The sequence below is a fragment of the Oncorhynchus kisutch genome, linkage group LG25 (genome assembly GCF_002021735.2).
Source record: "Oncorhynchus kisutch isolate 150728-3 linkage group LG25, Okis_V2, whole genome shotgun sequence".
In the NCBI taxonomy this organism is placed as follows: Eukaryota; Metazoa; Chordata; class Actinopteri; order Salmoniformes; family Salmonidae; genus Oncorhynchus; species Oncorhynchus kisutch.
In genome coordinates, this window is record NC_034198.2 from 12,496,219 (window position 1) to 12,516,713 (window position 20,495).

At 44.3% G+C, this 20,495-nt stretch overlaps 2 protein-coding genes across 5 annotated transcripts in view; one reads left to right on the forward strand and one right to left on the reverse strand.

Annotated features, from left to right (window-relative positions):
* waplb (WAPL cohesin release factor b) overlaps positions 1–17,802 on the forward strand; it is a 61,583-nt gene extending 43,781 nt beyond the window's left edge. For all 4 annotated transcript variants that reach the window (XM_031805215.1, XM_020460247.2, XM_020460248.2 and 1 more), the window contains 13 exons: positions 1,317–1,453; positions 2,034–2,145; positions 2,377–2,610; positions 5,565–5,676; positions 7,708–7,805; positions 9,583–9,659; positions 12,130–12,308; positions 13,236–13,351; positions 13,878–14,042; positions 14,233–14,452; positions 14,617–14,705; positions 16,199–16,294; positions 16,526–17,802. In XM_031805215.1, coding sequence (XP_031661075.1) covers positions 1,317–1,453; positions 2,034–2,145; positions 2,377–2,610; positions 5,565–5,676; positions 7,708–7,805; positions 9,583–9,659; positions 12,130–12,308; positions 13,236–13,351; positions 13,878–14,042; positions 14,233–14,452; positions 14,617–14,705; positions 16,199–16,294; positions 16,526–16,591 — 1,701 coding nt within the window. In that variant the 3' untranslated portion in view covers positions 16,592–17,802. The remainder of the gene's footprint in view (positions 1–1,316; positions 1,454–2,033; positions 2,146–2,376; positions 2,611–5,564; positions 5,677–7,707; positions 7,806–9,582; positions 9,660–12,129; positions 12,309–13,235; positions 13,352–13,877; positions 14,043–14,232; positions 14,453–14,616; positions 14,706–16,198; positions 16,295–16,525) is intronic.
* Positions 17,803–18,669: 867 nt separating this feature from the next.
* On the reverse strand, positions 18,670–19,744 carry atoh1c (atonal bHLH transcription factor 1c). The gene has a single exon (XM_020460415.2). The coding sequence runs from the start codon at positions 19,675–19,677 to the stop codon at positions 19,018–19,020; it is 660 nt and encodes a 219-aa protein (XP_020316004.1). The 5' UTR covers positions 19,678–19,744; the 3' UTR covers positions 18,670–19,017.
* Between the last annotated feature and the right edge of the window lie 751 nt (positions 19,745–20,495).

Genomic DNA, 20,495 nt, shown 5'->3' on the forward strand with positions numbered 1-20,495 from the left:
GGGGAGTTTCTCCCATTTTTCTCTGCAGATCCTCTCAAACTGTCAGGTTGGATAGTGAGTGTCGCTGCACAGCTATTTTCAGTTCTCTCCAGAGATTTTTGATCAGATTCAACTCCAGGCTATGGCTGGGCCACTCAAGAACATTCAGAGACTTGTCCCGAAGCCACTCCTGCATGTCTTGCTTGTGTGCTTAGGGTCGTTGTCCTGTTGGAAGGTGAACGTTTGCCCCAGTCAGGTCCTGAGCGCTCTGGAGCAGGTTTTCATCAAGCGTCTCTCTACTTTGTTCCGTTCATCTTTCTCTCAAACCTGACTAGTCTCCCAGTCCCTGCTGCTGAAAAACATCCACACAGCATGATGCTGCCACCACCATGCTTCACTGTAGGGATGGTGCCAGGTTTCCTCCAGATGTGACGCTTGGCATTCAGGCCAAAGAGTTCAATATTGGTTTCATCAGACTAGAGAATCTTGTTCTCATGGTCTGAGAGTCCGTTAGGTGCCTTTTGTCAAACTCCAAGCTGGCTGTCATGTTCCTTTTACTGAAGAATAGCTTCCGTCTGGCCATTCGACCAGAAAGGTGTGATTGGTGTAGTGCTGGTTGTCCTTCTGGAAGGTTCTACCATCTCCACAGTGGAACTCTGGAGCTCTGTCAGTGACCATCGGATTCTTGGTCACCTCCCTGACCAAGGGCCTTCTCCCCCGATTGCTCAGTTTGGCAAAGTGGGCAGCTCTAGGAAGAGTCTTGGTGGTTCCAAACTTCTTCCATTTAAGAATGATGGATGCCACTGTGTTCTTGGGAACCTTCAATGCTGCAGAAATGTTTTGGTGCCCTTCCCCAGATCTGTACCTCGACACAATCTGGTCTGGGATGTCTATGACCAATTACTTCAACCTCATTGCTTGCTCTGACATGCACTGTCAACTGTGGGACCTTATATCGACAGGTATGTGCTTTTTGAAATAATGTCCCGTCAATTGAATTTACCACAGGTGGACTCCAATCAAGTTGTATAAACATCTCAAGGATGATCAATGAAAACAGGTTGCACCTGAGCTCAATTTCGATTCTCATAGCAAAGGGTCTGAATATTTACATAAATAAGTTATTTCTGTTTATTTTTAAATACTTTTCTACAATCCAGTTTTTACTGTTTTTATGGAGTATTGTGTGTAGATTGAGGTCTTATTTAATCCATTTTAGAATAAGGCTGTAACGCAAAAAAATGTGTAGAAAGGGTATGAATACCTTACGAATGCATTGTACCATGTGATGTAATGAGCCCAGCATGCATTGGCGTGACATCAACACTTTGTTGCAGCTATACACAGTAGTCCAGCATGTCAAGCACTTCAACGACGTGGTGGAGTTTGGCGAGAACCAGGAGTTCACCGATGACTTTGAGTACCTGGCCACTGGCTTGAAGAGTGGCCAGCCCCTCAACACACGCTGCCTTAGGTAAGACTAGCTGCTAGTTAATGCTCTAACTACTGATACGGGGTCAGATTCTTTGGCATCTCATTGATGGTTAAAGATGGAATCCGCAGTAGGGGAAACGACACCACTGTCCGCCCCCATGGCCGTACTTATTGTTTTTGTTTTGTGGACAATGTGGAGGTGAGGAGCATCGCACAACTTGGGAATGAAGATTTGAGTGCATATTCTGCTATTTTGTCAATGACGTCAGGGGAAAAGGTGTTTGCAAACGGATGTGGCAGTTTCACTATCAGACATCCTTTGACATTGATTGTTGAACTTTTACGTTCATGACATACCTGGACCACCTATTGAGATGTGCCTTTGTAAGTAAATGAGGTGAAACGGAGGCTAGAGTTCCACTTTAAGGATTCCAGCTTTAAAATAATGATTAAGTGAAGGTTCATCTGATCCTAGGTCTGCGGTTAACGGCACGGTTTTCCTCGCAGCATGCCATTCCCATCAGACGATAGCAAACTAGACGATGATCTAGCAGAAGAGTGACCCTTCTCTCCCCTCTTCTCTCTTCACTTCAACTTTATTAATCTCTCCTCTCCTGCAGTATCATTAGCCTGGCCACCAGGTGTGCCATGCCCAGCTTCAGAATGCACCTGCGGGCCAGAGGGAAGGTGGCCCAGGTCTTCAAGACACTCAACGATGCCCCACAGCACCCGGTAAGTTAAGGCTGCTCCTCCAGAGATTGTGCCTGACTTGACTTGGTTTCTGTCAGAGCAGTATTGAAGCTCAAACCTTTAACTGGAGCCTGCCAAGTTACAAAAGGCATTGGCGCTTAGTAACACGACCTGTGCTGTTATAGTGACACAACTTAAAATCTGAATATCAGGTTCATGTATCCTTTCTCCACCTCCCTTTTACCTCTCTCCATTACCCCCCCCCCCTCCCAGAACCTCTCCCTGTGTACGGCCAGTCTGATGTACATCCTGAGCCGAGACCGACTCAACATGGACCTGGACCGTGCCAGTCTAGACCTGATGATCCGCCTGCTGGAGCTGGAGGGGGACCACTCTGTGGCCAAGGACAACCAGCTCACTGCCAAGGAGATGTCAAAGGTCAAGGAGAAGATCCGCAAGCTGTGCGACACGGTGCACAACAAGCACCTGGACCTGGAGAACATCACGGTACGGGTTCCCTAGAGAGAGTGTTCCTTAGGTCATATTCAGTAGGGCATGCAACGGAAAACAAAAGTATTTCCTGTTGGGCAAGTTCAGGTAGTCCCTCCCCGTTTCAGGCCAGTTCTTTTTTTGGGGGGGGGGGGGCCTAATGAATATAACCCTGGTCTATGCTTACAGGATGGAGACTAGCTGTAGCTCAAAGCCTCTAGACTCTCTTTCCTCCTCCTTGTTTTCTCCCCGTCTATCTCTATCTCTAACTCTTCTCCTCCCCCTCTGTCCTGCGGCAGATGGACAACTAGAGGTTTAAATGTAGGCCTTAAACCATTATGGATTAGCAGGTGTTGTGTAGATGTAATCTTGGATTTACGCTAATAATCTTCCTGCTTTGGCTCCTCTAATGGCCGTCGCCGCTGTAAGCCATGTTTTGAATAATTATTTCAGCATTGTTTTAGGGGAAAACACTGCTTGATTGATGCGATGAGAGGTCTCTGACTGTCACCAAAAAAACATGACTTTTGTTTGTGAAATGATAACACGTTCCCTTGTAGAGAGAGATGAACAGTTGCCCCTGACACAGAATGGCTTTGCACGTTAGAGCCAATGGAAATAATGTATTTGAATTGGGACTGGCGAAACTGCACAGCATTTCAAACCAGGTTTAATCTGATGACGTGATGACAGGGCCCTTGATATCTGGCTTTTTAGCCTTTTGGTTTCCTTTGCTTCTATAAATATCCTCTCCACTGATTTTCTAGTTGGTGTCCCAAATGTCACCCATAGAGCTCTGGTCAAAAGTGGTGCACTGTGTAGTGAATAGGGTGATATTTGGGATGAAGCCCTATTCTTCATACAGTGCCTTGCGAAAGTATTCGGCCCCCTTGAACTTTGCGTCCTTTTGCCACATTTCAGGCTTCAAACATAAAGATATAAAACTGTATTTTTTTTGTGAAGGATCAACAACAAGTGGGACACAATCATGAAGTGGAACGACATTTATTGGATATTTCAAACTTTTTTAACAAATCAAAAACAGAAAAATTGGGCGTGCAAAATTATTCAGCCCCCTTAAGTTAATACTTTGTAGCGTCACCTTTTGCTGCGATTACAGCTGTAAGTCGCTTGGGGTATGTCTATCAGTTTTGCACATCGAGAGACTGAAATTTTTTCCCATTCCTCCTTGCAAAACAGCTCGAGCTCAGTGAGGTTGGATGGAGAGCATTTGTGAACAGCAGTTTTCAGTTCTTTCCACAGATTCTCGATTGGATTCAGGTCTGGACTTTGACTTGGCCATTCTAACACCTGGATATGTTTATTTTTGAACCATTCCATTGTAGATTTTGCTTTATGTTTTGGATCATTGTCTTGTTGGAAGACAAATCTCCGTGCCAGTCTCAGGTCTTTTGCAGACTCCATCAGGTTTTCTTCCAGAATGGTCCTGTATTTGGCTCCATCCATCTTCCCATCAATTTTAACCATCTTCCCTGTCCCTGCTGAAGAAAAGCAGGCCCAAACCATGATGCTGCCACCATGTTTGACAGTGGGGATGGGGTTTTCAGGGTGATGAGCTGTGTTGCTTTTACGCCAAACATAACATTTTGCATTGTTGCCAAAAAGTTCAATTTTGGTTTCATCTGACCAGAGCACCTTCTTCCACATGTTTGGTGTGTCTCCCAGGTGGCTTGTGGCAAACTTTAAACGACACTTTTTATGGATATCTTTAAGAAATGGCTTTCTTCTTGCCACTCTTCCATAAAGGGCAGATTTGTGCAATATACGACTGATTGTTGTCCTATGGACAGAGTCTCCCACCTCAGCTGTAGATCTCTGCAGTTCATCCAGAGTGATCATGGGCCTCTTGGCTGCATCGCTGATCAGTCTTCTCCTTGTATGAGCTGAAAGTTTAGAGGGACGGCCAGGTCTTGGTAGATTTGCAGTGGTCTGATACTCCTTCCATTTCAATATTATCGCTTGCACAGTGCTCCTTGGGATGTTTAAAGCTTGGGAAATCTTTTTGTATCCAAATCCGGCTTTAAACTTCTTCACAACAGTATCTCGGACCTGCCTGGTGTGTTCCTTGTTCTTCATGATGCTCTCTGCGCTTTTAACGGACCTCTGAGACTATCACAGTGCAGGTGCATTTATACGGAGACTTGATTACACACAGGTGGATTGTATTTATCATCATTAGTCATTTAGGTCAACATTGGATCGTTCAGAGATCCTCACTGAACTTCTGGAGAGAGTTTGCTGCACTGAAAGTAAAGGGGCTGAATAATTTTGCACGCCCAATTTTTCAGTTTTTGATTTGTTAAAGAAATTTGAAATATCCAATAAATGTCGTTCCACTTCATGATTGTGTCCCACTTGTTGTTGATTCTTCACCAAAAATAGTTTTATATCTTTATGTTTGAAGCCTGAAATGTGGCAAAAGGTCGCAAAGTTCAAGGGGGCCGAATACTTTCGCAAGGCACTGTAGAGAGCAGACTGACCATTCGCCTCAAGGCCCCCCCCCCCCCCCCCCAACTGATTTTCATGAATTCAAGCGGTCTCTCTCCGGAATAATCACAGGGACTCACTTTTATATTTCTGTAAGCTTCCATGTTGAGTTAATCATTAGAGAATCTGATTGAAAGTTGGTGGAAGAACTGGCTGACTTTGAGCTCAGTTTGTTTTAATATGTTTAATGTTAGGAGTTAACACTTTCATAATTAATATCTCTATCTATTGACAGTGAAATTCAAGATGTCAGTATTGTTGTGGTTGGACCTGAACTCTACCTACATGCAATCTAGATTTCTCCTGACTCCCATCACTGAGAGGAAGGAAATCTTTTTTCTTCCAATTCCTCACCCTGTTATCATCTGTCATAGTTAGCATATTTGAATCACAACACACCGAGTCAGTCATGTCTACTTATACCCTGTGTAAGTGTATTTTCATTATTCCCTGTGTGTGCTTAGACGGGGCATTTAGCCATGGAGACCTTGTTATCGCTGACCTCCAAGCGGGCTGGGGACTGGTTTAAAGAGGAGCTCAGGCTCCTGGGAGGCCTGGACCACATAGTGGATAAAGGTAAGCTAGACCTAGATATTTACATTTGAGTCATTTAGCAGGCGGTCTTATCCAGAGCGACTTACAGGAGCAGTCAAGGTTAACCCCCTAGACTGTAAGCCGGCGGGGGGGGTCTACTAAGCTAACATATGGAATTATTTTAAGATGGTGATACCAAGGATCGTTTAGCTATTTTTGGTTTTGAAGTTCAGGTGTCAAACTCATTCCATGTTGAGTGTCTGAGTTTTCACTCCTACCTTGTACGTGATTGATTGAATTAAGGTTATTCATTATTAAGGAACTCCCCACTCCTGGTTGCTATGGGAAGAAACTAACACCTGTAGACGCTAGGCCCTCCAAGGAATTAGTTTGCAGGATAAAAATAAAATAGAAATATTTGATTAAACATTGAATTTGTCTTGCCCATAGAAATGCATTTAATAACCGATTCATACATGGCAAAACAGTCAAAAGGCTATATCTTATATTTGAGAGCGATAAGAAAGACCAGGAAATTGTTTTTTATATTTTAACACATTTAACCCCTTTTTTTGGGGGGGGGCACTGAGCTAATTCCATATACACTGAGTGTACAAAACATTGGGAACACCTTCCTAATATTGAGTTGCAACCCTTTTTGCCCTCAGAACAGCCTGAATTCCTTGGGGCATGGACACTTTCCACAGGGATGTTGGCTCCAATACTTCCCACAGTTGTGTCAAGTTGGCTGGATGTCCTTTGGGGGTGGACCATTCTTGATACACAGGGGAAACTGTTGAGTGTGAAAAACCCAGCAGAGTTGCCGGTCTTAACACACGCTAACCCGTGCACCTACTAGCATACCTCGTTCAAAGGCACTTAAATATTTTCTTGCCCATTCACCCACTGAATGGCACACATACACAATCCATGTCTCAATTCTCTCAAGGTTTAAAATACCAGTTTAACATGTCTCCTCCCATTCATCTACATTTGTTTTGTTATTTTACTAGTCAAGTCAGTTAAGAACGTTCTCGTTTACAATGACAGCCTACCCCGGCCAAACCCGGACGCCGCCCAATGGGACTCCCAATCACTGCCGGATGTGATACAGTCTGGATTCGAACCAGAGACGGTCTAAGATGCAGTGCCTTAGACCGCTGCGCCACTCGGGAGCCCTGCAATGATTTGAAGTGGATTTAAAAGGTGACATCAATCAGGGATCATAGCTTTCACCTGGATTCTCATGGAGAGAGCAGGTGTTCCTAATGTTTTGTACACTGTGTACTTCCATAAAACATTTTAACTGGTACAGGGTTACTTTCAGTGTGCAAGATGTGTTCGTGACAGTCTCCCCTTTCCATAGACGGGTCATATTAGTGTGTATCCCAAACAGTTCTGACGCTACAGACAGATGTTGGCAGATCGGCAGTGCCAACTTAAGACAAGTCCCATGACACACGTGGGGGTCGTAGAGCAAAATGGAGTACACAATTGTGTCCGTGACAGTCATCTTTCCCTAGTGGTCATATTAGTTTGTAGACCAAACCGTTTGAACACTGGATGTTTTCGTCAGAATGATTTTCTGGATGTCTCATGGTCTGAATAATACCACCAAAGCTCTGCCACCTTTCACCGCAAATGTGGATGGCCGACATCAGCAGATGTGGCAGTTTGAGACGCAGCTGACGCAACAACAAACAAATATATACTTTGTCATGCAGTGTATGTGGATGCCTGCTCGTCGAACATCTCATTCCAAAATCCTGGGCATTAATATGGAGTTGGTCCCCCCGTTTTGCTGCTATAACAGCCTCCACTCTTCTGGGAAGGCTTTCCACTAGATGTTGGAAATTGCTGCGGGGACTTCCCATTCAGCCCCAAGAGCATTAGTGAGGTCAGGCACTTATGTTGGGTGATTAGGCTTTGCCCGAAGTCGGCGTTCCAATTCATTCAAAAGGTGTTCAATGGGGTTGAGGTCATGGCTCTTCAATGGCGTTTCCATTTTTGGTGTTTATACTCTAACCTGATCGATGGTGTTGAGTGGTTGAACCGACATCTTGTTTCCTGCAGTGAAAGAATGTGTGGAGAACCTAAGCCACGAGGATGACAAGGAGAAGCTGGTGGCATCGCTGTGGGGAGCCGAGAGGTGTCTACGTGTGCTGGAGAGCGTGAGTACACACCCACAGCTTTGTTTTCATGAATTTCTGGACTTTTTGGCGAGTGAAAATGTATTCCCATTCAAAAACGTATTTTCCCTGACCCTTAAGCCTAAAAGTCTGTACTTTCGTAAAATGTTATTTCTAGTTTTCCTACCTTGTCAGGACATTCTGGTTAGGGCTGGGCAACATGGCCTAAAATCTATTTATTTTTTATAATATTCTGTTGCACAGTTAAAGGTCAATTTTTATTTTATTTTTTAATAGTTACAGGGGAGAGGAGGGGGATGAATGAGCCAATTGTAAACTGGGGATTATTAGGTGACTGATGGTTTGAGGGCCAGATTGGGTTTTTAGACAGGACACCGGGGTTAACACCCCTACTCTTACGATAAGTGCCATGGGATCTTTAATGACCTCAGTGAGTCAGGACGCCCATTTAACATCCCATCCGAAAGACTGCACCCTACACAGGGCAGTGTCCCCATTCACTGCCCTGGGGCATTGGCATATTTTTTTTTAGACCAGATGAAAGAGTGCCTCCTACTGGCCCTCCAACACCACTTCCAGCAGTGATGTGTGATGTAGTTGATGTATGTGTGACGTAGTCGTTTTGTATGTGTTTTTATAAAAAAAAAAATATAGATGAAAAAAATATATAGTCTTGTCTTAGTTAGGGTCTGCTCTGTTGTACCTTTTTGGGAGTTGAGACTAACGATACTGAAACTGCTTGTTGTCGGGGAGGAAGAAGTGATCTTTCGTCTCGTTGTTGTGAGTGGCAGGGGGAGGGACTTGGTGTCTGTGTGGGAAGGTGCACACAGCACAGAAGGAGTTAAGGAGATTTGAAACGTTGTGCATAAACATGAATTGAAATGAATTTGATATCGCCCAGCCCAAATTCTGGTGACATGTTAAGACGTAGTTCTGATGAGGTAGGAAAACGTGTGTGTGTGTGTACACACACACACACACACACACACACACACACACACACTACTGTGTTGGACAATACTTCTGACTACTAGAAGGCTGAAATTACATAAATTCATAATCAGGGTCAGGAGTCCCAGTCATAGCCCTTACTATAACTTATGTAAAGATAATTTTCGGTACTATTGTGTACTTTTGAGCCAGTAGTTCTGAAAGTAGCGCTCGTGTCAAAAGTGATCCTCAAACTGCGTACTACGTCATGTGCAGATATGTGCATTGCTCTCTTTCATGCTCTGCTGTGTGCAGCTTGCAAGCTGTCACGCAAATGACGAATGGCTGATTCTCATTGGCTGGAACTCTAATTGCTAGGGGGCTGGCCCACGAGGGGAAATGTAGAGAAAATGGCGCCGTACAGCTTCCAGTAAAAGTCGCTTTCAAACTAGGGATTTCGTGGCTGATTTTGAGGTAAATCAGTAATTCTGCTCATAGATTATGCATGTATGAACTACACATTGACACATCCAGGCCAAAGCGGGAGGTAAAAATAATAACTAGTCGCAAAAATTCCGAAGCGTGTCTTTAATATCAGTTATAAAGTATTGATGGGAAATGTTGATCTTAGTAACAGCTGCCCATGCCCCTCGAACCCTGCAGTTGTGCTCTGTTTCACTTTCAGACAGAGTACAGTGTATATTTAGAAAGCAGGTTGCCGAGGTTAGATTACTGATCAACTCAAGTCTGTGAATCCAATGTGAGTCTCCTATAGGGGGATCTGTGTGCTCTTGATTTGAGTTGGAACTGTTAATACATCGAATTCCCTGTGTAATTAACTTCCTCTGTGTTTTGTTGATTTGCGCAGGTAACTGTTCACAACCCAGAGAACCAGGGCTACCTGATTGCTTACAAGGACTCTCAGCTTATCTGCTCCTCAGCCAAGTGAGTGTCCTGTATGAGCGAGAACGAACACACACACACACACACACACACACACACACACACACACCTGTATCACCAGACGGCAGCATTGAGTTTGATTGGTAGCAGTGCTGATTCAATGCATCAGTTTGGTGAATTTCCCCACCCTCCACAGTTGACTGCGTCAGGAGCCACGGACTCCTATCTGCCTTTACAACTGCAGACTTAGAATACTGCTGCCATCAGGTTTTTTTCTGGATCAAACAGGGGTGTAGGTGGTCGTTGTGGCAGGGTGCGCAGTCAGCCTGTCGTCTTGCCTGCATTTTTAGAGAATTTGAGGCCCACGTTAATAGAGCTGAGAGAGTTTTGCAGTTTTAAAGCAAATGTCCTATGTGTTTTTCCATGCGTGGTCTTTTGCTCAAACAAACATAATAACAAAATATATATTGCTAAATGAATTGATTTGACTGTCTAGCTTTTATTTTGGGGATTGTTAGTGCTCAAAGATTTTATTTAAAAAATAGTTCCATTATCTTTTCTACTTTCTTCAAATGTCTTAAATTTACACTGCTTTTTTCCATCTCAATCCAAGAATTCACAGATTTTTGCCTTTTATATTGATTGAAATGCACATGACTCCTCACTGACAGATTATATCGCAAGGATAATTCATGCACAAACGTTTCTGTATGGAGCCCTATAAGAAACATGGGGACATTTCCATCAGGGCTCTGTTTTGTAGTTTCCACATTTTTTACACTGTCAATCACAGCATCCGCCCTCGCCCTGTCCGTGTTCCCCTCTGTAAAGCAAACTCTGCCACTTCTGTGCCTCCGCTCGGACCCATCAGCCCTCCATCAATACCCCCATTTCTCTCCCCTTGTAAGGGTCAGCCACCCTCCAAGCGTCCCAGTCCCCCACCCGCCTCGTTCCACCACAGCCACTTATCTGTTTAAACTCTTCCGTCCTTAACTGAATTAGCCTCGTCCCAGGCAGGGTGCGTTGACTGCAGCCGGGACCCTGACCGCCCTGCTCTGGTTCCTAACCCCTGCCTCACCCTTGGTGAACTGCCCTTGCACCCCCAGCCAGGAGGCCTCTCCGACTGGGAAAAAGAAAGAACCGCTGTCAGATTTTACACAGAGGATTCACTAGCCGCATTGATCGCTGCTGCGCTAATTCAATTACGGGGGGGGGGGGGAGAAATCAGAGGGGTCGAGCCACACAGCAGCTCAGATGCCCTCATTAACAACCGCCGCTCCCCCCCTCCCCACTCTAATGAATGAACTCTTCCTCCTCTCTCCTCTCTGCCTTAATAATAAATGACCCCCATTATCTCTAATCTCATTATTTTGCTATTTTGCATGAAGCTGTTTTGCTTCTAGTTAGCCATGCTGCCGGCGTGCGCGGCTGTTGCTAACCTTTTTGTTATAGGTGAAATTTACGCTCTGTTCTCTCCCGCTGCACACTGCCTTTTTCAAAGGTATTGGCTGGGATGCTGTCTGACTAATGGTGTCTATATGCGAAGAGAAACACTAGAGACGTGTTATTGCTCTTGTATCTTTTGCGGGCCTGTTTCCCCATGTATACGATCGCGGTTTCTGAACAATACAACAATCTCATAGGAAGAATTGTTGCCCTTTTTGAACTTTTTAAAAAGCTTATTTTCCAGACGCACTGTTTAGTGTTTTAATTCCGTGTGAAGTCCTTCCAGAGCCCACATCCATATACTTTCAGTCCAGTCTTTTGTCAATTAAACAATCCTCCCATCAAATATGAAGACTATTCTTTCCCAGCACAACATCGGCAGGCTATAAGTTCAATGCCAAAATGAGAAACTATCAAGCTTGAATAGACATTGGCATAAGGGACCATAAATGGAAAATGAGCTATATAGCCGAGTACCTTGTAATTCAATACTGATGTTGTGCTTGACTTGATACATAAACTAATTACTCATTGGTGTCGCCATTTTAACCAATCGAGTGTGCTTGCATATACTCCTTTAAAAAAAAACTTAACTTGAAAAACAAATTTTTAAAAAGCGGCAATAGTATTTTGTCTATCTTGAGACGCAAAGCTTTAAAATATTCAGAATTGATCTAAGATAACTCAATAATTTTTATTCGATTTTTGAGAGCTCTTAGTCGCACACTTTTGCATCTAGGATGTTTGGTGCAGTATTTCTCAAGTGAAATATGTTAATGAAATTAACAATTAGTCTTTTGCTTAATGACAACAAACGCCTATTTGAAGAATCCTTACTGTTGTTGACCAATCACCGATAAAGGGGCGTGCACTTTGGCTACCGACCTTTTGGCTTGCCTCGAGAGAAAAAGTGTACACGAACAGGCGAAAAAACCCTTGCCGTAGACCAAAACAAACAAAAATGTCACAATGTCGTTATAACATATGCACAAACTGTTTCGGATGGGAAGCATGCGGGCGTGCTATAACCCATTGCTAACCCATTGCCCATGTGCGTTGTTGACAGGGCCCTGTGGCACTGCGAGGAGATGATCCAGCGCTACAGCCAGGAGACTGGGGTGAACAGTGCCCTGTGCTCAGCGGGCACCGCCCTGCCGTACGCCAGCCACAGCAATGTGGGTAAGGCCGTGGAGGACTGCATGAAGGCCATCATCGGCGTGCTGCTCAACCTCACCCATGACAATGGTGAGCGCTACACACACACACACACTGTATCATCTGGATATAGATTGTCCTGACCGGGCCAATGCCACTGCGGTGGTTGTAAATTATGATGGTTATTGAGTAAATTTGCATACCTAAACTATATATTTTTTAATTGTTTTATTTTTTTATCCCTTTTTCTCAATTTCGTGGTATCCGATTGTCTCATTGCTGCAACTCCCGTACAGACTCAGGAGAGGTGAAAGTCGAGAGCCGTTCATCCTCCGAAACACAACCCAACCAAGCCGCACTGCTTCTTGACACAATGCCCACTTAACCCGGAAGCCAGCCACACCAATGTGTCGGAGGAACACCTAGCGACCGTGTCAGCGTGCACTGCGCCAGGCCCGCCACAGGAGTCGCTAGTGCGCATTGGGACAAGGATATCCCTGCTAGCCAAACCCTCCCCTAACCCGGGCGACGCTGGGCCAATTGTGCACCGCCCCATGGGTCTCCCGGTCGCGACAGAGCCTGGCCTCGAACCCAGAATCTCTAATACCTACACTACGTTGTGCACTCGCCGCTCGTTCATAGAAGTGCTTTAAGATGACACCTAAAGACATTCAGCTTCCCAAAAATGTTATGCACATAACTGTTGAGGTCCCATCGTAACTTTGTTTTACTAGGGTCGGGGCAATACCAGTATCGCTGTACTTGTTAGCCTCATGGCAAGGAGTCCTAACACAAAGCAGGTTTAACTTCTTTAGGAAAACAGCTCTAATGAAACAAATGTTGTCATCATGATTCACATTTTATTTCTTTTCCAAGCTATAGCACAATATTTTACTAACAGCAGGTTTTTAAAGGACCAAAGGGTTTGGTCTACTTCATGTTTTCATTTATGCTATGGAGAAAATATCGCAGTGCTGGTATCATCACAGCTGTATGTTCTACCCCTTGTGTGTGTAGAGTGGGGAAGCACGAAGACAGGCGAGCAGGAGGACATGATCATGACAGCTTTGAACTGTGTGCTCCGCGTCCCACAGTACCTTCATCAGGAGAGGAGGTTCGACATCCGAGTACTGGTGAGCATCATCATTACATTATCACATTGCAGCCATGGCTTTGGTTAGATGGGTTTCCAGGGCCCATATTTATAAAGTGTCTCGGAGTAGGAGATCTAGGACCAGGTCTCTCCTGTCCATGTAATTGTGTTCATTGTGATCTAAAAGGTCACTGACCCTAGATCAGCACTCAAACTCTGAGACGCTTTATGAATACGGGCCCTGACTTCCTAGATTTTTCCTGTTGTTTTTGTCCCCAGTTCGATTACCATTCCTCTGTAAGGAACTTACTTGGATGTGTTTCAACTCGACCTAGTTGATAGATAAGGGTCTAAGTGTAGGGGATGATATTGAAGTGTATGTCCATTTTGAGGTGGGATTGTCTCTGCTTCCCAAATGGCACTCTATTCCCTTTAAAGTGCACTACTTTTGACCTGGACCCATAGAGGGTGTAATTTGGGACACAACTGGTGTCTGCAGGGTCTGGGTCTTAGAGAATGGTACTCTAGGTGTGTGTATGTCTCAAGTGCGATGGTTCTCCATGCAGGGTCTGGGTCTGCTGATCAACCTGGTGGAGTACAGTGCCAGGAACCGCCACTGTCTGATGGAGATGGAGATGGACGGAGGAGCTCCCTTCAACTCTGTCCTGGTGGCTGACAAAGAGGAGCTCAAGACGGAAGGATCGCTCACTGCCATCGCTGCCCTGGTGCAGGTGGGTTAGAGAGCCGATGTGGTGTGTGTCCGGGCGCGCGTGTTAGTGTTCATGGGTCAGGTTGTGTAGAGACCGCGTACATTTTCAGTGAGCGTTATACGATCTCTCTTAGGCATAGATCTGGAAGGGTGGATGAACTGATTACATGCAAGCGCAAACCTTTCTGACCGGATGTGTTTTGCGCCCTCAGCTCTTCCTCCAGCGGGAGCAAGCGGCCATAGCGGCAGAGGCGGAGACGGATGACTTCATCAATGACGTGCCCAAACCCAAGCTGGACCAGAGCGGCGAGTGGCAGGAGTCTGGTGGCGAGATCCAATGGGTGGCCTCGGAGAACAACAACACCAACGCAGTCAGTGAGAAGGAGAAGGCCAAGAAAGAGGAGGAAAATGAGGAGCTAGATCTTACCAAAGGTAACCTACCTGGTTAAATAAAGGCTAAATAAATCAAAACATGTAATAGATCCATACTGACATTAGGTAACTTGAGTAGAACCTATGTTTTGGATTATAAATGAGGCATTGCTGAATCGGATGTTGTCGTAATATTGGCGACTCTTTCTCTTCTCCCTCTGCAGCACTGCAGCATGCTGGGAAGCACATGGAGGACAGCATCGTGGCCTCCTACACTGCTCTGCTACTGGGCTGTCTCTGCCAGGGGAGTCCGGTAAGGCAACTCTCCTGACGTTCTGAGCACCACGGCTTCTCTAAATGATCAAATCAAAGGTTTTATATAAAGTGTATTTCAAAAGGTCATTCAAATGAAGAAGATTAAAAAATATGTAAAAGAAACACAAAAACAGAAGGAAATAAGAGATGAATCCAAGATATAACTAAAAAGTTTTCTGTAATGACAGTTCCATCATTACATAATGGATGACATGGACCTAGTTTGGGATTGTTCACCAGACACATAGATTTAGGCTACGTTTTCCGTACCATTTTGGTCATTTAGCAGACGCTCTTTTCCAGAGGTAGGGAAGGCTTACGAATCCATTGTATACAGATGCACTTGGCTAGTGCTGAGGTCACCCTCAGGTATACCTTTCTGAATATTCTGTTATTTTCCAATGTGCCCAACCTGAACTTCAGATACCCACATCATCATTAAGACACACTCGTCAGCGACGCCTCGTTCGAACATCGGCAGTGAACATCCATCATTTTAAAAGCCTTTCAGGGACCATCAATGTTTTCCTTCAGAATTGCGGTCTTAAAAGTTTCACGGCCCACTGTCGAGAGGAAAATAAAAGCGGAGTTGATTTTTATCCCTGCTTTAATGGCCTTTTTCTCTTTTGAAGATTGTTATTAGCGATTCAATGATGCCTTGAGAGCTTAGTGCATCTCTAGTAATGGACTCTCTCTCACGGTCTCTCCCAATGGGCCGTTAGGTTGTGATTGATTGTGCCACGGTCATTATCTCTCTCTGATAAACATCTACCGATCCCAGGCTGTAGTTTTAATCTGGACAGGGGCTCTGTGTTTTAACTCGAAGGTCACACCTCAGACTTCTGTTTCGTGTAAAACAAAATGGTTGTGGCCTGCCTGGTCTAGCGGTCTAAGCAGCTGCCTATGAAACACATACAGCTTCCAGCATGGATTCGATTCCGGCTCTTGTAGCGCTCTCTCCTACGTTAACTCTCTACCACTGTCCTCTCCAATAAAACACAAAAAAATGTGGGGAGTAGGGTGCCCCACTCCTTTAAAATTAAACCAAAAACTGTTTAGCTTCACTATAGGACTGGATATGTTTTCAATTAAATGAATTCTGAAGTTTTAGCCTTAACTTGCCTGAATACTGCTTTCAAGAGGAAACACCAGCGCAATGGACGGCTGAGTGGATCGGCCGTCCTAGCGCCTCTGACCACAGAACATTTGGAAATCATTTTATTTTAAATTCCCCGACAATTCTACATGCATCACCACCGTTCGTCGACACCCAGCATGTAATCTACTGCACACGGTCAACCTCGGATTTGATGGTTATAGTGACGGCTTGTTTTCCCTCTGAGATGATACGGACATTTGTTTCTCACTAGAATTACTGTTATCTGACACAACATTATGCATCTGCCTGTTGTGGTTTATTTCATCAGAGATTGGAAATGTGAGTAGAACTAACAAAGGATTCTGTGTTGATTCATTTGTCTTCTCTTTCAGATGAATGTGACTACTGTGAGGGAAAACCTGCCCAAAGGAGATTTCTCAATAATGACAGAAATGCTCAAGAAGTTCCTAAATTTCATGAATCTTACTGTAAGTTCTCTCACATTTTAAAAGATAAAATGTCTGCCTACAAGTGTCTGCTTAAAGGTCTTTTATTGTGGCCTCTTTGTGTCATTGAGCTTGTACAGGCTAATGACTAATATCCCAGTCTGGCCCCTGTAGCCTTATATCTGAATAGGGATTTGTGTGGAGAGAGTGTGTGGTAACTGACCTTTGCTCTATCGTTCTATCCCTCCCTCCCTCTCATCGCTCTCTCCACAGTGTGATGTGGGCACCGCAGGGCAGAAGTCCATCTCTCGGGTCATTGACTATCTGGAGCACTGTTAGAGGCCTGACTCTGTGGGGAGGGACTACACTGGGGGCTGACCGCTCGCTCGCCTCACACAGAGACCAAGTCCAGACACACACACACACACAGCCTGCTAATAACAACCACCTATCTTCATCATCGTCAACACCACGTTCACTATACATACTGCAATGGCCTCCCTTCAAACACTGAAGCACTGTTTCAGCATTCCACCGCTCCTATTGTGACGTCTGTTTGGAACAGGAGAACTCTGAGCCGATAACATAAAATAAGGACAACCTTCCGTTTATATTCTAGACGTTCTGTGTTCCAAACACTGTTTAAAAAAAAAAAAATCTGTTCCCTCACAAAATTTTAATTTATGATTCTCAGAATGATATTCATTAAATGCATATTTTTTGGGGTGGGGTTTGTGACCCTTTTTCTTCATTCGATACCCCCAATTGTGCTATTCAGGTTGTACATTTTATATAAACTCCTTGTATCCCAAATCGATATGTTGCCTTCTTTCTACATCTGCCACATCCATCCATTGTTTTTTTCTGCCTGCTGTAAAAGATGTCTCTCTCCCTGCCTCCCTCCCTCTGTTTACTTCCGATTTGTCATCAAAGTGCCTGTGTGCCTGAACCCCCCCCCCCTCCTCTGAAACCATAGAAAGCATTCAGCAATGACCCACACAACTGGAATAGGAACGCAAAGCAAAAGCTCTCAGCCCGCTTTGAAATGCTGAAAGCCCCCAGAGCCCAATGGCCCCACTGCACTGAAGCGCTTTTATTGCCTTCACGACTGTCCTTTTTGTGTGTGTTCTAAAAACCTCTGTCGTTGAGTGGAGAGTGTAAAAAGGTTTTTAGAAATGAACAAATAGATTTTCTTTCCGTTTCGAAGTACATGGAGTGGCGAGGATGAGAGAATTGCTAGTTTGGTGAGCACCTCACCTCTGTCCAAGTCGATACTTTCGGAGATTGTAGTTCTTCAAGGACAAACCTGAAATGGTCCTCATCTGTAGTTTTCACTAACGTGAGAGAACTACATCATTTTGTCTGTAAGCCCCCCTATCATTATTGGTTATGGCCAACGGGAAAGTATGGATGTTTGTCTTTAATTTGTACTGCAGAGACTATTGGGTCTGAATGACCACAGTGCTTCAGCTAGCTGTTAAAGGCTGTAGAACACACAAGTGTTGGTTTTCTGTTTCTGAATAAATACATGCCAGTCTGGCATTAAGTTATATTCTTCTTCCTCTCTTCTATGCTTCAATTTCTTTTTAAGCTTTTCTCCAAAAAATCAACTGGACTTAAAGGATACAGTATATATTTTTGGCTTTTTAATTTAAGCACTTGAATTGATAAGAGCGCTGTTGTTCATGAACTGAGCCTCTCGGTTTAACGATTGCTGTATCCATACTCACTCCGTTCTGAGTTTCATAATGTGATGCCCATTATAAAACCAACCTGTTTAATAGCCAGTGTTCTCCGTTTAGTTCAACTCAGGCTTGATTGGGACTGCTATGGGCTGCATGACGTTGTCAGCTAATTCATTGGTTATATGCTGTTTCCCATAGTTTTCTCCTGTAAAATCCTCTTATCCCAGCTTGAATGCGGAGGTTAGTCGGTCGTGGGGCTGTTTGGGGTTAAGATGTACAGAATTGGGGAAATGAAGTTTCCCCATTTTATTTCCTAAAGTTGCATTCGTTCCCCTTTGTATATTTCCGACATGTTTTTGTTTCTCTTCTAAGACGCGCACGCACACCCACAGCCATGCAGACATTAAAGCTTCAGCCATCTCCATGCACACACCCTCATCAATACTTTCTAAGCTGTTAAGCCTCTTGTATTTCAATCTGATGTACGCTGTAGTCGGGAGCCACACCAGTCGTTTTTTTGTTTTGTTTTTTTAGCTTAATTAACACTTCTGAAGTTTACAAGAGCTTTATTCACAAATCTGGAAATGGATGGAACAATGTAAATACTTTTGTAAATATTGCCTATTGGAAATTTAGAAATGGTAGACTACTTTTCTGAATCCAATCCAATTTATTTTATACAGCATTTTCAGTTGTGTTATTTGAAAGACAGATTTAAAAAGGTGTAAAAAGCCAAATGCAGGAACATGCTCTTTGTACCAATTTCAAGAATGTCTTTGGTTACTTGTATATAATTTTAACTTGAATAAAAATTGCTACTTTCAGTACATCTGTGTCTGATACTTTTGTGTTATGTTTTGGAATAATATATTGCTCTTTTATGCAGCATAAACTGCCCCTATAACTTTCAGACGTGCAAAAGTAGACCGAACTGTGAGGGGGAGAAAAAGTCAGATGCCAAATTGTTAAAATGTGTTTTTACTTGAGCCAGATAATCTACATAGGGTATCAAACACGAATCAACATGTTTTTTTATGAAAAGAAAATAAACAATTACGAAGAACAAACAAATAAAACCAGTTATTTTGTGCCACTAGTTCTCTCCCACAGGTTCATAAACCCTCTAAGCTCTGCCTTCTGGTCTTCGCAGGGCGCACGCATCACGTTCCCACTGTCTCTACATGCGGTATCGTATGCACCTGGCCCAGGTAGCGCAACAGTTGAGTCTTCTGTATCGTTCACTGTTGGCATGCCAGTTGGGGCCGTACGCACTAGCTCGGTGCTCTCAAGTTCAGTGGTGCTGAAATCCGTGCCGCAGGGCCTGTCCTGCAACAACTCGCTGAGCGTCGATATGTATATCTGCGCCATCTGAAGAGTCTCTGACTTGGACAGCTTCTTGTCGCTCTCCAGGTTGGGGATGACGCTCCTGAGGCGGTCGAATGCGACATTGAGCCCGAGCATCCTCCTCCTCTCGCGGGAGTTTGCAGCCATACGCCGACGCCTTTGCGCTCTATCGATGGTGCTCCGGTCCTGCTCAATGTATCTGAGCCCTGGCAATCTGAGCTCCACAATAGCGCACGGGTCACACTTTCCCCTGCGCTCTGCCCTCTCTTCTATCCAACTGGTCTGCACAAGAGCTCCATGTGGACCGTCTATACGATGCGCTTGCACTTTCAAATCCGCACCAGTGTCTGCGTCTCTGGAGATAAATGGCACAAAGAGACTTTTGCGGCGTGGCATTGTCCTGAGTAGGGTGTAGATTCAACGGTGCAGACGTGTAACTGAACTTCTAGACCCGTCCCTTAAAGTTTTGGGTGTGAAGGGGAGCATTTATTGACAAACGCCAGAGCTTGTGAGGATGCTATGGGCGTGGCGAGGGTCGTGTGCACGTAATGAATAGAGTTGGATCCCTTTGATAATGTCAGCAGGAAGTCTATTAACCAAGTTCATCAAAAGTGGATTAGGTCCATCTGAGTGATTACTGGGTGCACGGGGCTTGGCTCTGGGGAGGCGTGTGGTCAGGCCACTTTTAGAGCTTGTTGTCTATTCATTATTTTATTAAGATTTAGGCTAATGGCAGAGCATAGGCTATGGATGTCTTGTTATTTCTGCAAAAAAAAAAAACTGAATTAAAACATACCTTTTTATCATTTATCATTTTTATCATTGCAACCATGGAATAATATAGGCCTTTATGAGATATCCTGACTACAAACACTACAACATCTTCACAAAGTGATTTGCAGGCCTGATATTTGAAATCAAGGGTCTAGCCTCACGCTCACAGAAGAGAGGAAAACCTTGGGTGAAATAATGATACATAAATGTGTCTAAAAAGCGACATTAACAGCAGCCTAATTGACTTGCCACATACGCAGTGCTTAAACTAATCCGTTTACCGGTGCCCACTAAAGAGATGTGACCCGTCTTCTCCGCGCACATTGTAACTGCGGTAACGCTTTTCATACCACAGACTCTCCAAAAACACCATATAAAACAATAACAGGCTACACATGTATTGAAGACTGGTCTGCAAGTTGGAGAGCTTCAGTAACACG

Coding starts and splice junctions, on each gene's coding strand:
- atoh1c (XM_020460415.2), bottom strand. CDS start 19,677: ATGCCACGCCGCAAAAGTCTCTTTGTGCCATTTATCTCCAGAGACGCA.